This window comes from Rhineura floridana, chromosome 3, assembly GCF_030035675.1.
Source record: "Rhineura floridana isolate rRhiFlo1 chromosome 3, rRhiFlo1.hap2, whole genome shotgun sequence".
Taxonomy (NCBI): domain Eukaryota; kingdom Metazoa; phylum Chordata; class Lepidosauria; order Squamata; family Rhineuridae; genus Rhineura; species Rhineura floridana.
This window is the reverse complement of record NC_084482.1, coordinates 55,076,088-55,094,384: the sequence shown is the minus strand read 5'-3', so window position 1 is coordinate 55,094,384 and position 18,297 is coordinate 55,076,088. Positions and strand designations below refer to the sequence as shown.

Sequence of the window (18,297 nt, the reverse complement as noted above, 5' to 3'; positions counted from 1 at the left end):
CCTGGATCAGGTCGCTTTACCTTGCTGCATGGCAGTGAGACAGTCCTTCAGTTACACAGAGCCAGGATTTAATATGTTCTGTGCGTCAGTTACAAAGATATTTGGAACAAATGCACCCACTCCCCCCGCCCCCCGGCATGCATTTGGATAGGAAAAGAATACCCTACCTTCAGCTGCCTTCGGACTTTGTCAATGAAGAACTTCCAGCAGTTTTCCCTAGTATCCTGCATGCCCATGGATTTCACCTGAGGCCTCATGGAACTAATAATATTTTCCACTTCATCATCCTGAAACAGCCCTGGGATCTCGCCAGATGCCAAGAGGTCATTAATCAGCACCAGGAACTGCTCCTCAGCAACCTGCGAGTCTGTCATGAGGAACACGGTGGGGGTATTCTTCACAGCGGATTTGATGTACTGGGAAGCCAAGTCAGCCTGAACCACAGAAGAGACACATTGTCAAGTTTCTCACATTTTAAAAACATTTTAAATTAAAAAGCTTCCTTTGGACCATTTCTGAAGCTGAGTTATTATTTTGACAAGCTTATGAATCTGATATGGAAAAGAGGCAACCTTCCTTTTGAGAAAGGTGGGCTAAAAGAGGAAGAGCTTATACTCAGCTCTATATTCCATTTTCTAGAGCCTTATTTGGGTGTCCTCTTTCCCATGTAATTACCAGCATGTGAGAGCTGGGATGAGCCTGTGGGCTCTGCCCAATCTGCCATGTTCCCATCACCAGCTGCATTCCACGCACAAGTTGGGAAGGCAAACTTCTGCATCGGGGAGGCTCCCCATGCATGTATCTTAATCACATGGGGAGATACCATGAGTACAGCAGACTCCCAAGGGCAGACGTTCACCTTCCCAACCCATGGAGGGTGAGTAAGCCAGTGACAGGGATATGATGGAAGGGTGGGGCCAATGGGCTGTGTCCTAGGGATGGGTGCATCTGTCAAGTTCTGTTTCTCATTTTTCTAGTCTTAAGTTAAGATCTCATTTCCACATAAATTCTGCATTTAAAAAAATTCATCAAAATGTGTCAGCATTTTAGTGTCTATTTCTCCTAACACACAGGTTTGTATACTATTTTGACCAATGTACATATTTTTGCAAGCAGTTTCCTCAAATATAATGCATTTTGTGTGGTACTTTTAGCAATATACACATTCATGCACACTTTCACCTAGTCTGTGCATTTTAGTACAGATTGGAGAACTATCGCAGAGTTTGCATTTTGGTTCACATGTTTTGAGAAGTGGGAATTAGGGAGATTCGTTTCTAAATGCAAACTGAATTTAATTTCTCCATCCCTCATCCTTACTTTGTCCCCACTCTCCCCCTTGCGTGATGATAATCACAGAGGAGAAGAAAACTCCCCAATAGGGCTACGGAGAAAGGATGGAAAGAGCTGCCAAGATGCGCTTCTTGGATCCAGGGCTTGTCTTGTCTTCCCAAGGGTTGTCTCTGCCAGCGCAATTGCAGGGCAGAAACACAAGCCTTTCTGCCGAACACTAGGTGCCACTCTTGCACTTCCCAGACAGATTGGCACAATGACAGGAGTGTCTCTAGAGGGCTCCCTCTGTCTGTTGCTCATGGTCAGAACACGCGTCTCTTATCCAAAGAAGTTTGGAACAGCGTTAACAGCTGCCATAACACGAGAATCTATAAAGCTGTGCTTGGATGCGGAAAAGGTGTGCATTACCAAAGCCATACTTCTTTCCCAAAAAACCACGGCAGTGCACATACAGCAGAACACATTGTGGGGCAAGAAGGCTGACAACCAGTAGAGGTAGGTACAAAAGTGTCCTCTTATCATACCAGCCAGCTTTTGTAACGATATGTTCCTGACTGGGATTGTGTGAAAAATGTGGCTGTAAATTAGGCCCTGATTCATCCCCAATCACATGGGAAGCTTAAGTGATCTGTTCTGGGATTATTTAGGCTACAACTCTGAGGGTCTGTTCTCACAACCTTTTCTGTGTGTGTGTGTATGTGTGTGTATATATATATATATATATATATATATATATATATATGGCAGACTCAGAATTAGGGCTGTGCATTAGATCTGGCCAAGGCCTGAGCCAAATCAGGCCCCTTCAGACATTTTTGGGCTTTGGCTGAGTCAAATCCTTACAGCCATGGATCCTTAAGGGTCGGTTTGGATGACCTATAGCGGCCTGGGGCTGTCAGGAGGTGGGGCATCAGGCAAGAAGAAGAGGCAGCAGTGGCTCTCTTTCCTGCCTGAGTGCCCCCCCCCGGATCACTGCAGGTGCTAAATTGATAAATAGGGGGAGGGAGCAATCCTGTGTGATGCTGATTTGCAAAAGGCTTTTCTGCAGGAAAGTCCCATCCAAACCAGCATTTGCAGCTTGCTCCTTCTCAACAGATGTTGAGACAAGGGAGACATCCTGCATGATGCTGTATTGCTATGGGATTCCCAACAATCCTGTGCAGAATTGACCTCGTTGTTGATCGGCGAGGGGGAAAAGTCTCTTTCCCCACCCCCTCACCACCATATGTTTAATTTGGTTTTTAGAAAAACCAAATTAAACATTAGCCCCTCCCACGAGCTTATTCAGGAGTGGTTCTGAAGTGGGGCAGGTGGCCCCTGGATCAACCCAGGATGGTTTGGCCTGATGACCCCTCTGGATGGAGCCATATGGTGGATCGAGGGAGGGATCTGTGCACAGCCCTACTCAGAATATTTAACACTGCACTAAGAATAGCCTTTTCATTATTTAGTGTAACATTCAAAATCTATACTGTTTTGAGCTCTGCACACACCATTGCCCATTCAAATGGCTGCTTCAGTCCATGAATGCTTCATAAGCTGCTATGTCCAGACAGATTTATTCCTAGTTTGTATCTTCAAAAAACAAATAAGTTTTTTACAGAGCCAGAGATCAATTCGCACAGTTTTTCTTGGACTAGAGATCTCCCAAAATATTTGCTGAACAAAATATTTGTTCTCTCTGTCAGAATCTCACCCAGAAATTTCTATGCATTTTTGAACAGCTTTAGATTAAACTGAACTAAATGCCTCCTTTATTTCTTATTGCCTCACACTACACACTTCCTCTCCCCTAGCTTCTGGTCTAGCTTAAGCTGAAAATTCCCCAAATGACCCTTTCTGTGTCGTTGCCAGTGCACATGGTGCTATCAGAAGCAGATAACAATGTTCTCGAAAAGGTTATGTTTGGTTGTATTGTAATAGATAACATGGATGATGGCTGAGGGCTCCTCCAAACGGCCTGTTTATTCAGCATTCATTCTTATTTGGTTGCACAAAGTTTATGCAGTGGTTAGACTACAACTGGTCTTAACTGAGCATTTATTCTGATTTGTTTTTAGGGCAGATCTATGACAATGAGCATTCATCCCAATTGATTTGCAGGATGTTTGTATGTGCCCCCAGTAATCATTCATGCATCCAACACTTTTCAGTGCATTTCCCTGTCAAGTGGATTTGTTGCACTAAGGCGACAGAGGCCTTGTGTAAACCTAAAGTTCTGGCATGCACTTGAATCTCTCCCACAAGTGAAAGTCTGGAGGCCCCCTGAGTACCAGAGACTTGGCATCGATCAGTTACTGTTCTTTGTCTACAAGGATATCCCTAGAGAAAAGCACTTTGCTTCTCACTTTGAGGTCTGGAATTCCATATCCTTTCTTCAGTGTGATCTGAAACACATCCAAGGAGCTGATATAGGCTGCCAACCGGGACAGGCTCTGTTTGCCACTGCCTCCAACCCCCACTAGCAAAGCATTCCCTCTGGGAGACTCTAAGATGCGATTGATCCTGCACACATGAGACACAGCATCATCAAACAGCACCTGCAATAGGCAAAGAAGACTTATTAATAGCACAGGCCACGATACACCTTATGTATATATAAAACAGTGAAAAGGTATGGTCTACACACCAGCCAATTTTACCATGGTTTTTACTAGCATGGACTAGTTTGTGCAGTCCACATCTAATATGTTCTGGCCTAATTTGTGTTCTGGGTTTTTTGGAACAACAGAACAAAACATAGGTACTTCAAAACACACACACACACACACAATCTTTAACATGAGATACCTGTAGTTTTTTGGGACAAATGTTTGACAATGCTCTTACATTAGTTATTGTCGCACCCTGCCATTTCCATCATAGTTGGTCTCTTTTATAATTTTTAAATATCTACCTATTTACCCAAATCCACCTGGACACTTCATTTCTGCTTCTCTCCCATTCCCAACTTTCTAGAGCTCGGGACCTTTTGCGTCTCCCAAAGATTCAAGATTCATTTCCCACTTCACTAATTAAAACAGGCCAACAAAGTTAGCAACGTCTATCGAGATGCACAAGTATTCTGTGTAACTAGTTGGCACGTGTAAGCTTGCTCCAAAATTCACTAGAGACAAATGTATAGTGCAGGGGGAAAACAAGAGACAAAGTAGGAAGCAAAGATGAAAACTTAGACCACAGCTTTATGTGTAAGTAAAAGAAGAATCCCTTCAGGACCAGCAGCATCTTCAGGCTGAACTTTAGCTCCAGTTTCACTCACCAAATTCATCACTGCATTGACCTCATTGTAGCTGTCCAGGGCTTCCACAAGCAGCTTATTTAGAGACTGAGTGTTGGAAACAGGTAGATACTTTGGATCCCCAATGCCCTGAGCAAAGTGGCAAAAAATATTGGGCTTTGCAAAGACAACATTGTCACCCAGATCCTGCAGAAAGTACAAACATCATCTCATTTAAGTTGTTTTTTTCCTTTAATGATGGCAAACATTTGGATTGGGTATGATTTTTTTTTTGCAGGGGGTGGGTAGGTGGGTGGAATAGCCATGCACTGATCTGTGTTTCTCTCCACCTCTACAGCAGCTGCCAGTGTCTTACTGAAAACGGTGATTGAGATGTAGCTATTTGGGGTACTTGGAGGGTACAACTTTGGCAGATGGGAGTTGAGCTCTTTGACCTTCCGAGGCAGAAGACTACCATGGCTGGCATCCTTGGGCAGCTGCTGGGGCCCCAGAACCTGTCCTGGGACCCTTGATTCCCCCCCCCCCCAGCCTGGCATCCAAGCAGCAACAATGGGCTGGATCTAGTTACCCTTTAATTTCCTGCAGTGGCCCCAACCTAACGCAGCTCCAGGGCACTGGGGGAAATGTAACAGGTGGCTTAGATCCACCTGCCCAGTGCTGCTCAGAGCACTGCCACCAAAGCCCTACAGGGCCCATTTAGAAAGGAGGGGGCCATCAAAGGGGTCTTTCCCCAGGACTTCCTCAAACCAGGAGCCTGCCCTGGATGTTTTCAAACATTCCTGGTTTCTAGTTTTAATCAAGCCCCTATGGATTTGTACAAAGTGTCACAATAAGCTTGTTCCTATACATACTCAATCAGCCATGCTTCAGTTTGTTAATATAGAAGAGATCACAGATGTCTCAGCAGAGCCCAAATTCACCCATGGATCTAGAATATCATCTGAAGAAGGAAAGACTACTTCACCTCAAAGTGTTTCTTGCAAGTTGCCATCATGACCCGGCCAAAGCTCTCTTGATCTTTTTCCTCCACAAGTTTGTCGCAGTAAACCCTTTCTGCTTCGTGTAGCCATAGTCGGACCAGGTCTGCTGGTACTCGGAGGCATTCAGCTGTGGAGAAGAGCAGTCCCTGCCAAAGACAGGAGAAGCTTCCAGCACTGGCTGCCTCATCCCACGGGAATAGGGCGGCTTTTTGGATATGCGCTACTGAAGCAGCTGTGCTTTCTGACTGGAACAGTCTAGAGTGCTGGGGCCTATCTTGCTTGTCCTCAATGTGTTTGCATTGCCTTCTCCTGAATAGGACCAGTGCTATGCTATCTGTAAAGATTGGTTTTCATGTGACGGTTCATATCATGTGCTTGTCTAAAAGTACTTGCAGGAGCAGATCCCGCAGACCCAGGTAAGTGCAGAGAGATATCAGGAGTAGCAGATGGGGGTTCTGTCTTCATTACTTAAAATGTCAGCATATGAATTAGGTTAAAGGAAACATCTTCTGAAAATTCACTATGGGTGTGAGGAGGAGTCTAGCACTGTCACTACTATTGCTGCCATTTCTCTGGGGGGGGGAAATGGTCCCTTGGACCCACCTGAAGGGTGATTTTCACAGGTACGCCTGCCATCAGATTGGGTAGTACTGCCATCTAGCGTCCGAAGGCAAGAATGCACTAGAGTTAAAACCTGGGGCTCGAGCCACTCCCACTCCAGTCTTCATGATGACGAGTCCGAAGTGGTAATCTGAAAGTAACCAAAGGGCAAAAGCCCCAGCAGCAAAGAAAATATACATAGCAAATATCATAGAACTTGCAACATAAGAACAGGTTTTAACTAAAGAAAATCAGACAGAGCACGAAGCACATAGATTGAACTATATACGAAATACTGAACCAATTTCCCCAGAAATCCCCCACAAGGGAGGGACGTGATGGCAGGCGTACCTGTGAAAATCACCCTTCAGGTGGGTCCAAGGGACCATTTTTCACAGGTAGCCTGCCATCAGATTGGGATGTACCAACGTAGCCCCCTAATAGGGAGGGATTCCTAGGAAATTACAAATCAGAAATAACGTGTTGCAGGACATGTCTCCCGAAAGAGGCGTCAGCTGAAGCATAGCGATCAATCTTATAATGCTTCACAAAGGAGTTAGGGGTAGCCCATACCGCCGCTCTGCATATGTCTGTAAGAGGAGCATTAGTTAGGAAAGCCGCCGTAGTGGCAGCAGACCTGGTCGAATGGGCCGTGATGTTAGACGGCACTGGCAAATTAAGTGACTGATATGCAATAGAAATACAGGCTCGAAGCCAACAGGACAAAGTGGATTTGGACACCTTTTTTCCCAAAGATCTCGGATGAAAGGATACAAATAATGCGTCTGTCTGTCTAATATCCTGGGTGCGAGAGAGGTAAACTTTGAGCGCTCTCCTAACATCCAGCGAATGCCAGGCCTTTTCGAGGGGATGGACCGGCTTTGGACAAAAGGATGGAAGTACAATGTCCTGGCTACTGTGGAACACTGAGTTGACCTTAGGACAGAACGATGGATCCAGCCTCAGGACTACAGAGTCCTTATGGAATACGCAGAGATGACGGGCTGATGACAGGGCCTGTAACTCCGAAATCCGCCTCGCTGAAGTGATAGCCACGAGGAAAAGGACTTTAAAAGACAACAGTCTTAGAGGCACTGAGGCAAGAGGCTCAAATGGAGGTTGCTGTAATGCCTGCAAAACTTTGGAGAGGTTCCAGGATGGAAAGTGGTGACATACAGCTGGAGAGAGGTGGGTAGCTCCTCTTAAGAAGCGTTTGATGAGCGGGTGAGTGCCTAGGGGTGCTGCCGATGAAGAAACAGACAGAATTGAGGAGATGGTGGAGGCCTGTCTACGCAGGGTGTTCGGTCTGAGTCCCAATGTCATGCCTCTGTGTAGGAACTGTAGAACGAGCTGTACAGTGGCTTGGGGTGCTGAAAAACCTTTAGAAGTGCACCAGCTGGAAAAAGTACGCCAAGTACTCTGATAGATTCGAGTAGTTGACGGACGCCGAGATGCTAAAATAGTGTTTATGACCCCTTGAGACAGACCAGCAGAGATCAACTGTGTCCGCTCAAAAGCCAGGCTGTCAGTCTCAGCCAGTTCGGGTCCGGATGCCAAACTGGTCCTTGGGAGAGAAGATCCGGCCTGATTGGAAGAGTCCAGGGAGCCGCCATTGACATCGAGAGGAGGTCCGAAAACCAGGGTCTGCGAGGCCAGTAGGGTGCTATGAGTAAAATCCGTGTCCGTTCGAGTCGGAGTTTTGTCAATGTCCTGCCTAGGAGTGATATAGGCGGGAAGGCATAAAGGAGCCCGTGTGGCCATGGTGTTGTCAGCGCATCCACTGCTTCCACCGTTGTCTCTAGGTACCTTGAGAAGTAACGAGGCAGTTGGCAGTTTTGGCTGGAGGCGAAGAGATCCAGTGAGAGGGGGCCGAACCGCCGCTGAAGGAGGGTGAACACAGCTGGATGAAGTTTCCATTCTCCCAGATGGATCGTTTGCCTGCTGAGCCAGTCGGCCGTAACGTTTAGCGTGCCGCTGAGGTGTTCTGCTCATAATGACAGGAGGTGGGACTCGGCCCAGTCGAAGAGTCGTGTCGCTTCCTCCTGTAGAGCCCTGGACCTTGTGCCTCCTTGTCTGTTGATGTGAGATTTCACGCAAACATTGTCCGTGCGAATTAGGACGTGTTGTAGAGCGAATAGTGGCTGGAAGTGTCTTAGAGCGAGATGAGCAGCCCTGAGCTCCAGCCAGTTGATGTTGTAACTTAGTTCCTGGGTTGACCACACGCCTTGGACAAAGGTGGAGTTGCAATGGGCTCCCCAGCTGGACAGACTGGCATCCGTGGTGATTAGGACTCTGGTTGGGTCCCGGAACGGTGTCCCCTTGGTAAGGGAAGTTGTGGATACCCACCAGTGGAATGATTGCGTCAGAGATTGGCCCAGAGGAATTACGCGATGGTTGGACTTGGAGATGTCCGCTTGAAAGGGTAGGAGAGCCCATTCTAAAGGTCTGGAATGATGTCGGGCCCACGGAACGATGTGGATGGTGGAGATCATTGCCCCAAGAAACTGGGCCAGAAACATGACATCTGCTGTGGGGCGATGTAGAAGTAAGTTTGCCATGGCTGTGATGGAAGCAATACGGTCTGGGGACAGAAAGAACATGGCTAGGGATGTGTCCAGTATTGTCCCTAAGTGCTGGAGGCGCTGAGTTGGTTGTAGATGACTCTTTTCTGCATTGATCAGCCAGCCGTGAGAGTGTAGTGCCTCTAGGGTGAACTGGATCTGCCTGTTGGCCAAGTCCCGGGAGCCTGCTCGGAGGAGGAGGTCGTCGAGATAAGCATAAATATGGACCCCCTGGAGGCGGAGATACGCCAGCATGGTGGCCATCACTTTGGTGAAGACTCGGGGGGCTGAGGAGAGGCCGAATGGAAGGGCCCGGTATTGAAAATGGAGGTGGCCTAGTGCAAATCTCAGGAACCGTCTGTGACCCGGGCAAATTGGGATGTGTAAGTAAGCGTCCTTCAGGTCGATGGATGCGATAAAGTCCCCTTGTTGTAGAGCCTCTACAATAGACGCCAGAGATTCCATCTTGAAGTGGCGGTATTTGACGAAGCGGTTGAGGCCCTTGAGGTCTAAGACCGCCCTCCATGAGGAGTCTCGCTTGGGAACCGTAAAGAGGACGGAGTACACGCCTTGTAGCCGTTCGGATGGGGGAACAGGCTCTATAGCAGCTATCTCTAGTAGATGTCGTAGTGCGTCCTGCATGATCTTTTTGCGTGCCCTGGAGACGGGGGAGATGCAAAATTTGTCCGGTGGTGTCCGCCAAAATTCTATATTGTAGCCCTGGGTGAAGAGAAGTCTGACCCAGGAGATGTTTGTCAAGTTTAGCCAGATGCTGGAGAAGAAGGAGAGTCTGCCTCCAATGGGGATGGAGTCAGAACTGCCTGCGTTGACGGTTTCCTCTGCCATATGCCTGCCTGCTCTGGTATTGGCCCCTGTATTGTGATCGTTGTCTGGACCAGGGTGCCTTGAAGGGACGGAAATTTGTAGGCCTGGTGTCCCGTCCTCGTCCACCGGGTCGTCCTCTCCGAAAGGGTTGGAAGGAACGGTAAGGGGTAAACCGTCGTCCGGGTCTGCGGTCGTCTCTTTTGGCCGTAGCTAGTGCAGGTTTACGATTGTCCTTGGGGTCGACAAGGACTGCTTTGAGAGCGTCCTCGCCGAAGAGCATATTTCCCGAGTATGGAGCTAAGGATAAGTTGGTTCTGGCAGTCGAGTTGGCGTCCCAATGTTGGAGCCATAGAGTACGACGAGCTACAATTTCGGCTGCAAGGGCGCGTGCACCGTGATGGGAAGCGTCTAACGTGGCGTCGGCCACAAAGGCAGCAGCCTTGTGTATCTTGAGGATACCTTTCCTTAGTTTGGCGGGATCCGGGTTAGGTTCATCAAGGATATCCTCTAACCACATCATGGAAGCCTGTGAGAAGATAGAGGCAGTAGAAGAGGCCCGGATGGAATGAGCGGAGGCCTCATGGATCTTACGGAAGACAAAGTCAAGCCTCCTCTCATAGGGGTCCTTGAACAGTGATTCGCCTTCCTTTGGAAGGAGAGAACGAGATACAAGATTGGAAATAGGTTGGTCCACCCCCGGGACGTTCAGAAAGGACATGGATTCCGGGTCCAGGGTATAGAGCTTGTTGGCTAAGGAGGAGGAACGACGTGGACGAAGGGGACGGGCCCATTCTTCTCTGGTCAGTTTTTTAATGGGGTCTGGCACGGGAATGAAGTGCTGCACTGATCTGGGGGACTTGAGAACTCTGGCACCCTTGACAGGAGGGACAACCGGTTGAATAAGTTCTGGTTGAATGCCAAGAGTGTCCAAGACTCTATGTGACAGACGAGAGAAATCCGCCGGGTCAAACAGGCGATAGGAGATCTCTTCCTCCTGGTCAGATTCCCCACTCCATTCATCCAGGTCATTCTGAAAAACGTTCATGTAGTCATCAGACTGAGATTGTTCTACGTCCAATCTACCCCTGACCACCTCATATGGGTTAGGAGAGGGTAGTGGAGCATCAGTATTGTCACCGGGTTGTCTCGCTGAGCTGGGCTGTCGTGAGGTTCTGGGCTGAGAAGACAAATGTAGAGTAGGCTGGGGATGGGATAGGCACCCCAGCAGTTCTCGTAGTTGTTGCAGGAAGTCAGGGGTCAACTGTATCCCTGGGGGAGTGGAAGAAGGTAGTGCCTATTCCTGAAGAGGAATTTGAGGCTGCCCATGCGGAGTTTGAGGAGCTTGACAGGGGAATCCTTCAAACTCTTCCTCTGAAGACTCAGAAGGAGACTGGAAAAGTGCAGGAACGGCTGCATGGTGAGGTTTCTCTGGGAGTGATGATACGTAGCGTGCTCTCTTGGGCGCTCCATGACCAGACAGGTGTTTAGTCTTTGCTTTTGCCTTGGCGTGTTTATGTTTAGCTGGCTGGCGTGGGGATGGACGGCCTGCTTCAGGGGATATTGTCACCTCAGGGTTCAAATCCGCCATGACAATCTCTGAATGACGCCCACAATGGGGAAGGAGCGGTAACAGAGCCAAGGTAAAAATAGTATAGGACAGACTAGAAACAGTATGACAGGAGTGAGTACGCCCAGTACGAGAAAGGTAACAACTCGGGTAAGGTTGGCGCCAAGCTAAGTACACGCACACAATGGGGAAGGTGCGAGACCGCTAGTTACACTGCCAACTTGGCCTTGAGCTAAGTACACGCACACAATGGGGAAGGTGCGAGACCGCTAGTGACACTGCCAGAGAGGTAAGCTTTATTTAAAAATCGCAGTGTGGCCAAGGTTAGATACACGCACTCAATGGGGAAGGTGCGGTACCACCAAGGTGCACAGACTAGTCAATTGGATGTGCACCTACAAATATACACACACACAATGGGGAAGGTGTGGTATAACAGGGCTACTGGATGTGCACCTACAAATATACACACATACACTGGGGAAGGTGTGGTATAACAGGGCTACTGGAGGTGTACCTACGAATATATGCACACACAATGGGGCAAGTGTGGTATAACAGGGCTACTGGAGGTGCACCTACAAATATACACACACACAAAGAGGAAGGTGTGGTATAACAGGGCTACCTGATGTATCTGAAGGGAATACTGATTAAGTGAATATAAATTTGATAACCGGAGACTACACAAGTCCCACAACAGGGCTACTTGCTGTGTCTGAGGGGAATACTGAATAGGTGAGTATATGTTTGTTAACAGGAGAGCACACTGCTAAAAAACAGGCGAGAGGGGCGATATCAGTAAGCGTAATTGAGCCCAAGCCGGGTTGAATGAACAGCAGGGCTGAGGGGCTTCTGTAAAAAAATAGAAGAAATTGCAATGGCGGCCGCCGAGGGAGCCGCAGCCGCAAGCTTCCCTAAGGACAGAAATAAATAACAATGGCGGCCGCGATATCAGGGTTGGTGGGAAAAACGGGAGCACTACAAGAGGCTTCAGAACGAGCGGGGTGTCTACGAGGGAGCCGCAGCCGCAAGCTTCCCTATGTAGAGGCTAAAATATAGACTGAAATAAGGAGGGGGGAGACCGCAGCCGTGGAGCCCCCACTAAATGAAAAAACAGCAACCGCTGCTGTTGGAGCCTAACAGCCGCGGAGCCCCCGCAAACACGAGAGAGCAGCAGCCGCTGCTGGAGGAGGCTGAGAAGGCTGAGTAATAAACGGCAAAAAGGGGGAGGAGCCCCCGCTAAATGTAAAAGCAGCAGCCGCCGCTGGTGAAGCCTCAGGGAAGAGCCCCGAAGAAATCAAGAGGTAAAAAGATAAGAAGAGTAACAGAATGGAAATAAGACTTAGCTACGCTCTGTCTAAATTCAGATCTGCCTCGGACGGAGGCAAGAATGAAGACTGGAGTGGGAGGGGCTCGAGCCCCAGGTTTTAACTCTAGTGCATTCTTGCCTTCGGATACTAGATGGCAGTACTACCCAATCTGATGGCAGGCTACCTGTGGAAAATGGCCAGGCTTTAGAGATGAAGTATTGGGAATTGTGGTTGCTTAGTAATGACAGTTATACCACTCTCTCATTTCTGAGCCTGCTAAAATGGCCACATTGAGGTTGATGGGGTTATCTTTATGAGCTGTATAGAGATGTGAAGTACAAGTAGGAAAGGGAGAAGGAAGAATAGTCTCCGTGTACTTGTGTGTGTGGTGTGTACACAGAGAGATGGAGCCTCCCTCACCCCAATACATGGGATCGACACAAATGCATCTTAAATGGCATTAGGAAAGTGCTGATTGTTATGTATTGTTACTGAAATATGTTGCTGTCGCTTTTTTAAACAATGTTAAATTTTTGTTATTTAAATTTTTGTACACTGTATTATTCTTTTCTGATGTGTATTTTGTATTTGCGTTTATTTTTTGTGAGCCGCATTGAGGACCTTTTTGGCCAAAAGGTGGCACTGAAATAAACCATAGCATGACATTTAACAATTTGATCTGAATATTTTCCCAAGTATTCTCTAAAAAAGATTTCTGCCAGTGTTTTCTGGTCCTCCAGGGAGACTCCACATGAGTGGAGTTGTAGAAGCCACATGAGGGTTACTGAAAAATACTCTTGCATGGCAGTACCCCCCATAGAAAGTGTAACAGTCCTACGTGATTGGGGCTGATTATGTGACCTGTGGCATTTTAGGGTAGCCCACATGGCTCCTTGTGACTGTTTTGCCATCTGCTAAAGAGGAAGGAAAAAATGCCACAAACAACATTCCAGACCAGTGGATCCCTTGATGTTTTTATCAAGAGGATTCACCGATATAAGTCTGCCCTTGTACTGTACCAGAAATCAACTTTCTGTTACATATGTAGCCAAAATGTAGCTCACAAGAAACCAACAGTCACGGTAAGTTTCATTTTACTGAAATGAGAGTCACACAGAAAACAGAAAGCAAAACTGCGAAGCAGGGTAAAATTTAAAGCTGTGGTTTCCAACATGATGCCCTCCAGATGTTGTTGGACTACATCAGGTGTGGGGAACATTTGACCATCCAGGTGTTGCTGACTACAACTCCTGTCATCCCTGGCCTTTGGCCATGCTTGTTGGGCTGATGGGAGTTGTAGTTCAGTAACATCTGGAGGGCCAAAGGTTCCCCATCCCTGGTCTACACAGTTCCTATAACGTTGGCCATGCTGGCTAAAGGCTGATGAGTTTTGGGAGTCCAACAATGTTTGGAGGGCACCACATTAGCTACCCCTGATATAAAGGAACAGCGCCTCACCTTTTCCCCTTAAGTGTTTGTGCTGCCTTATTCCCAACACTGACTGCTGGCAACTTGCCCGTTCCTTGCAGTGCTCCAGCAACGTAATGAAGTACCCCAAGTTCCCAACCCACTGCTCTAAATGTGAAAGTTCCATGGGAAAAGGAGCACTTCACTTGCCTGTCACAAAGTCAGGTAGCAACAAGACAAAGGGAACAATGAAGGAGCAACATGGTAGTGGGCTTTCTTTTTCTAGGAAAGGCAATTGTTCCCCAGGGCCCTCGTGCACATGGCAGTTACATGGGTGTTAACAGACTGAATTTCCTTCTGCCTAAAGAAATGCCTCAAGAGATGTCATACTGTATAAATTCATAATGATAGTAAGAAGAACAGTCACGCTGAATCATGGGAGGAAGATGACAATAAAAAAGACAGGAAATGCTTTGAGGTTATAGGAGAGGAAAACAGCCAGGGCAGGGAGATCTCAATATAAACTGACTAGCTAGAAGCTCTATGGAGGCGACTACTGAGGTAACAGAATAGGATGCCAGGGCAGAAGGTAATACACTCGGGTTTGTAGAGAATATGAGGGATAGGAGGCAATAACTCTCTGCACACAACGTCTATAGGACTCTTCTTCCAATTTCCTGAGCAAGTTAGCACTACTAAGATTGGCCTCCCATAGGATGCTGATGAGGCAGCAGGTGGGTCTCAAACAACTTCAGCTTGAAATCAGCATGGCTAATATGGGTTGTCAGTCCTTAGCCACACTCCATCACCTTCCCCTTCAGAAAGGAAGGAAGCTGGCATGGGTTTGGGTGGAGAGAGCACAGTTTCTTTTGGTTTCAGTTTCCTAAGCTGGGTGTGTCCTCCGAGGTCATATGCTCTATAATGGCTTTAACAGACTAGTTCACCCAGCAGAGGGGCTGAGTTTCGCCTTTAAAAGGAACAGGGAAAGAGAGATTCACACAAAAAGTAAAGTGAAAACAGCTATACAGAAATGGCACTGTACCTGGAAGATGTTAGAGAGGTCCCGGAGGTTGAAAACATAGTGAAATTTTATGGCTGTAGGAAGAAAGGTTGATGTGATTTTCTGATGCAAGGCTGTTGTGGAGAAATATATACACAAAAAGGAGGGATTACATTTGGTTGAAGGAATTTAAACTTGAGCAAGAAATAGCAACAGGTCACACATTAATTTATTGGGGACTTGATCCTCAACTTTATCATCTCTTTTCTGTTTTATTTATTTATTCGATTTCTTAGTTGCTCATCTGGCTGGCTACCCAGCCACTCTGAGCGACGTACAAAGCAAAAAACATATAAAACATCAAAAACACCAAACACTAAGCAAGAAAGCTAAACAATAACATAAAAACTAATTCAGTTACAATAAGGCTTCTCATCTGTATAGTCCAAAATGTGCGCCTTCAGATGGAAACTCGTGATGTGAGTCTTCCCACCCTTGCACAAAGACCGGTGTGGGTGATAGTCCATATCCAAGACCGAAAAACAACACCCCCTCTTGATCTCAGCATCCAACATCCAGTACATTCAGCGGGGGGGTGGGGCGCAGCAAACAAACCCCTTAAAGTCGCGACTAACAGGGAAGTTCTCTTCAGAAGCCAAAAACAAAGGCATTAAGATGTAAACACTGCCGATATTAAGGGCAAGCAGACAGAGGTCAGATGGTAAGATAGTAGCGGCTGCAGGGGCGCTCCCCCGCCCTCAGCATTCACCGAAAGATCATCGCAACAGTATGGTGCTCCCAGGGACAGGCCGCGGCATCAGACCCGCCGAAAGGCCACAGCCCCAGCCCAGCTCCAGCTCCAGCCCAGCTCGGGGCGGCGGCGGCAGTAGCCCGGCGCAGACGAAAGCACCAAGCTGCATCCTGGTAAGGTACGAGGGAGACGGCATAAAGAGGGGGGAGGCTGCCCTGTATTTCCAATATGTTGTAGCCTCCGGCAAGGTGAATTTATATAGAAAATTACCCCATAAAAGCCGTCAGTGGTGGAGCTCCCTCGTCCGTAGCTGTTGTGCCTCCGCCATTTTCAGTTCCTTTGCAGAGGTTACAGGATGGTCCACTCCCCTTCCTTCTCCTCCTCTGAATCTTATTGGGTCCTTCCCAGCCCTTGCTTTTTCCCCAGGATAAACAATCATATGAACAAGGGTAGGATTATCTTTTCTGCTCAGCATCCACACTTCTCTAGAGAGTCACAGAGCTGATTAGTTGCTTTGGCTGCTGATCTGCACAATTTAAAGACAAGTTTCCTGAGGCAAAATTCTGGAAGTTTTGTTGCTGCCGTGTTTTTTCTAGGGATGCTGGTGCAGTTCTCCTGAGCCAGGCTCAGATACCAAATTTGGGGGCAAAGGTTTTAAAGTCCTCAAATTCTTATCGGGCTTCAATAAAAACCCTGTCTGGAGAAAAAAATCCCAGTTGCTCCCTGCTCACATCAGCCAGCCCTCCTCAGCCCCAAAGCTACCCCTGCAAGCCCATTCCATCAAATGCACTCCTTCCTTCCCTTCAAACAGTGGCAGTGATGGGAATAGTAGCACAGGCGCACAGGGAGAGGAAGGATGCTGCTTCCTTACTCCCCCCCCAATACACTTGGTACCAGCTTGTCCGGGTGCAAAGCCCCGGGGGAACTACATCTCACGTGGCAACTGCAGTAGCCTTAGAAGAACAACTACTCACAGGGACAATTTTGCTTGACATATACATTTTCATAATTCTAACAGGGGTATTGTTGTTGTTATGTGCCTTCAAGTCGATTATGACTTATGGCAACCCTATGAATCGGAGTATACTAGCACTGATATAAATCTTGCAACAATAGTCTCTTTTAATTGTCCCAGTGTCAGTTTCTGTTCCTGCATCAGAAGAGAGGTTTAATTACTGGTTTCCTCTCATTTTTATAGCATAACAGCATAGTTTTGCTATTTAAAAAAAGAAAGAAAATACAAGGAGACCAATTATTAAAGCCTCTCCAATTGCAGGAACAGAAACTGATACTAGGACAATTGAGGTGATAGCACCCTAGTAGCCAGACTGAAGCATTTCCATTAGCCACACCTGGAGGGGCAAGGGGTTAATCTGCCGATCAGTTGCGAAATCTCTTTGAAGCTGAATAAAAAAAAATGCACTCAAGCTGCTCCCACCATAATTTACAGTAAAAAGGGGCAGGATTTGACTAGCATTGTGTGCCCTTGTTGCAGAAGAAAGATGTGGAGATGCACTGGAACCAGCAGAACAGCGAGTGTTTCCTTATCCTAAGAGAGGCTATTCAAATTGTCTGTTTTATTGCTATTCTCCCAGCTAGAATAAAACAGGCTTGCAAATGAGAAGTATTTAATTAATGGAATAGGAATCCTGAGAAGTCTTAATTATGCTTTACCTATCTTCTCTGGTACTGCAATTGCATTTTATTTCAAAAATATTTATTTATTGATGTATTTATCAAATTTATATCCCGCCCTTCCTCCCAGAAGAAGCCCAGGCAGCACAGATCAGGTCTGAAAAACCACAAGAAGACAACAAAGAAAATACTAGACTGCAACCATTTGACAAGGATGCCATCTGAATACAAAAAAGAACAAAAAACAACACGAGTCAATGGACAAAGGATTACAATTCCACAGAAAGAAGCTAGTGACAATCACATCATTGTAGTCCAGCCAGATTTCCAAACCGCAATGGCTCAGCCATCTGAGGAACGTTTGTATTTTCCCAGTAAAGTAATAATTAAAGGTTAAGGGCTGGGAACATGCAATTTCTCCAAAAATTCCTTGTGGAAAGACCCCTGATCCCTCCCAGTGCCACAGGAAGAGGAGATGTTAGGATAACAGAGAAGGGGGGAGAATAGGAAATGCAACACTGAATCAAAAGGAGCAAATGATATTGCACATGCTTAGAAATAGTTTTTGTTGAAGAAAGACTAAGAGATCAAGCTGAAGGCTTCGCAATAGAAATTTGAGAAGGGATTTGAATGAAGAGAGAAGATAGAAACATTGGTAAGATCCAGAGAACTAACGAAAAGCTTGCTTTTTGTAGTGCTTACCCAGAGCTGCAGAAACAAGCTGTGAATGAACCTTCTGGACCACCATCGGGACATTCCGGAGGGCCAAGTGCTGACCTAGGATGGTGCTGTAGATGCTCATAAGTGCATCGTGTCCTGGGAAACTCACAGCAAACACACAGAAATGTCGCTGCAACAAAAAGCCATTTATAAGGATCATTTTAAGAGGGCAGAACTATCTTCTTAACATAAGAACACATTTCAAATCTCTGAAACAAAGCCAGTAAGCCCAGACATGCTCTAATCTTCTATTTCCATTTGGGAAGAGGAGTCCAAGTCCAAAGAAGCAAACATTGCAGGGGTGTGGGTGATGTCTTTGACTGAAACCCTCATAACATGTCTTTGATGGGTACCTGGAGTCTGGAATCAATGGTGAAGGATCCAGAAGTTGGGTTCATGCAGGCAAC

General features: G+C 46.9%; 1 protein-coding gene across 1 annotated transcript in view; it reads right to left on the bottom strand.

The window, feature by feature from the left end:
* LOC133379834 (dynein axonemal heavy chain 17-like) overlaps window positions 1-16,011 on the bottom strand; it is a 57,182-nt gene extending 41,171 nt beyond the window's left edge. The window contains 7 exon segments of the mRNA XM_061615862.1: window positions 168-434; window positions 3,642-3,833; window positions 4,553-4,717; window positions 5,496-5,657; window positions 6,115-6,262; window positions 14,827-14,918; window positions 15,806-16,011. Of these exon segments, the coding sequence (XP_061471846.1) occupies window positions 168-434; window positions 3,642-3,833; window positions 4,553-4,717; window positions 5,496-5,657; window positions 6,115-6,168 (840 nt within the window). The 5' untranslated portion in view covers window positions 6,169-6,262; window positions 14,827-14,918; window positions 15,806-16,011.
* Between the last annotated feature and the right edge of the window lie 2,286 nt (window positions 16,012-18,297).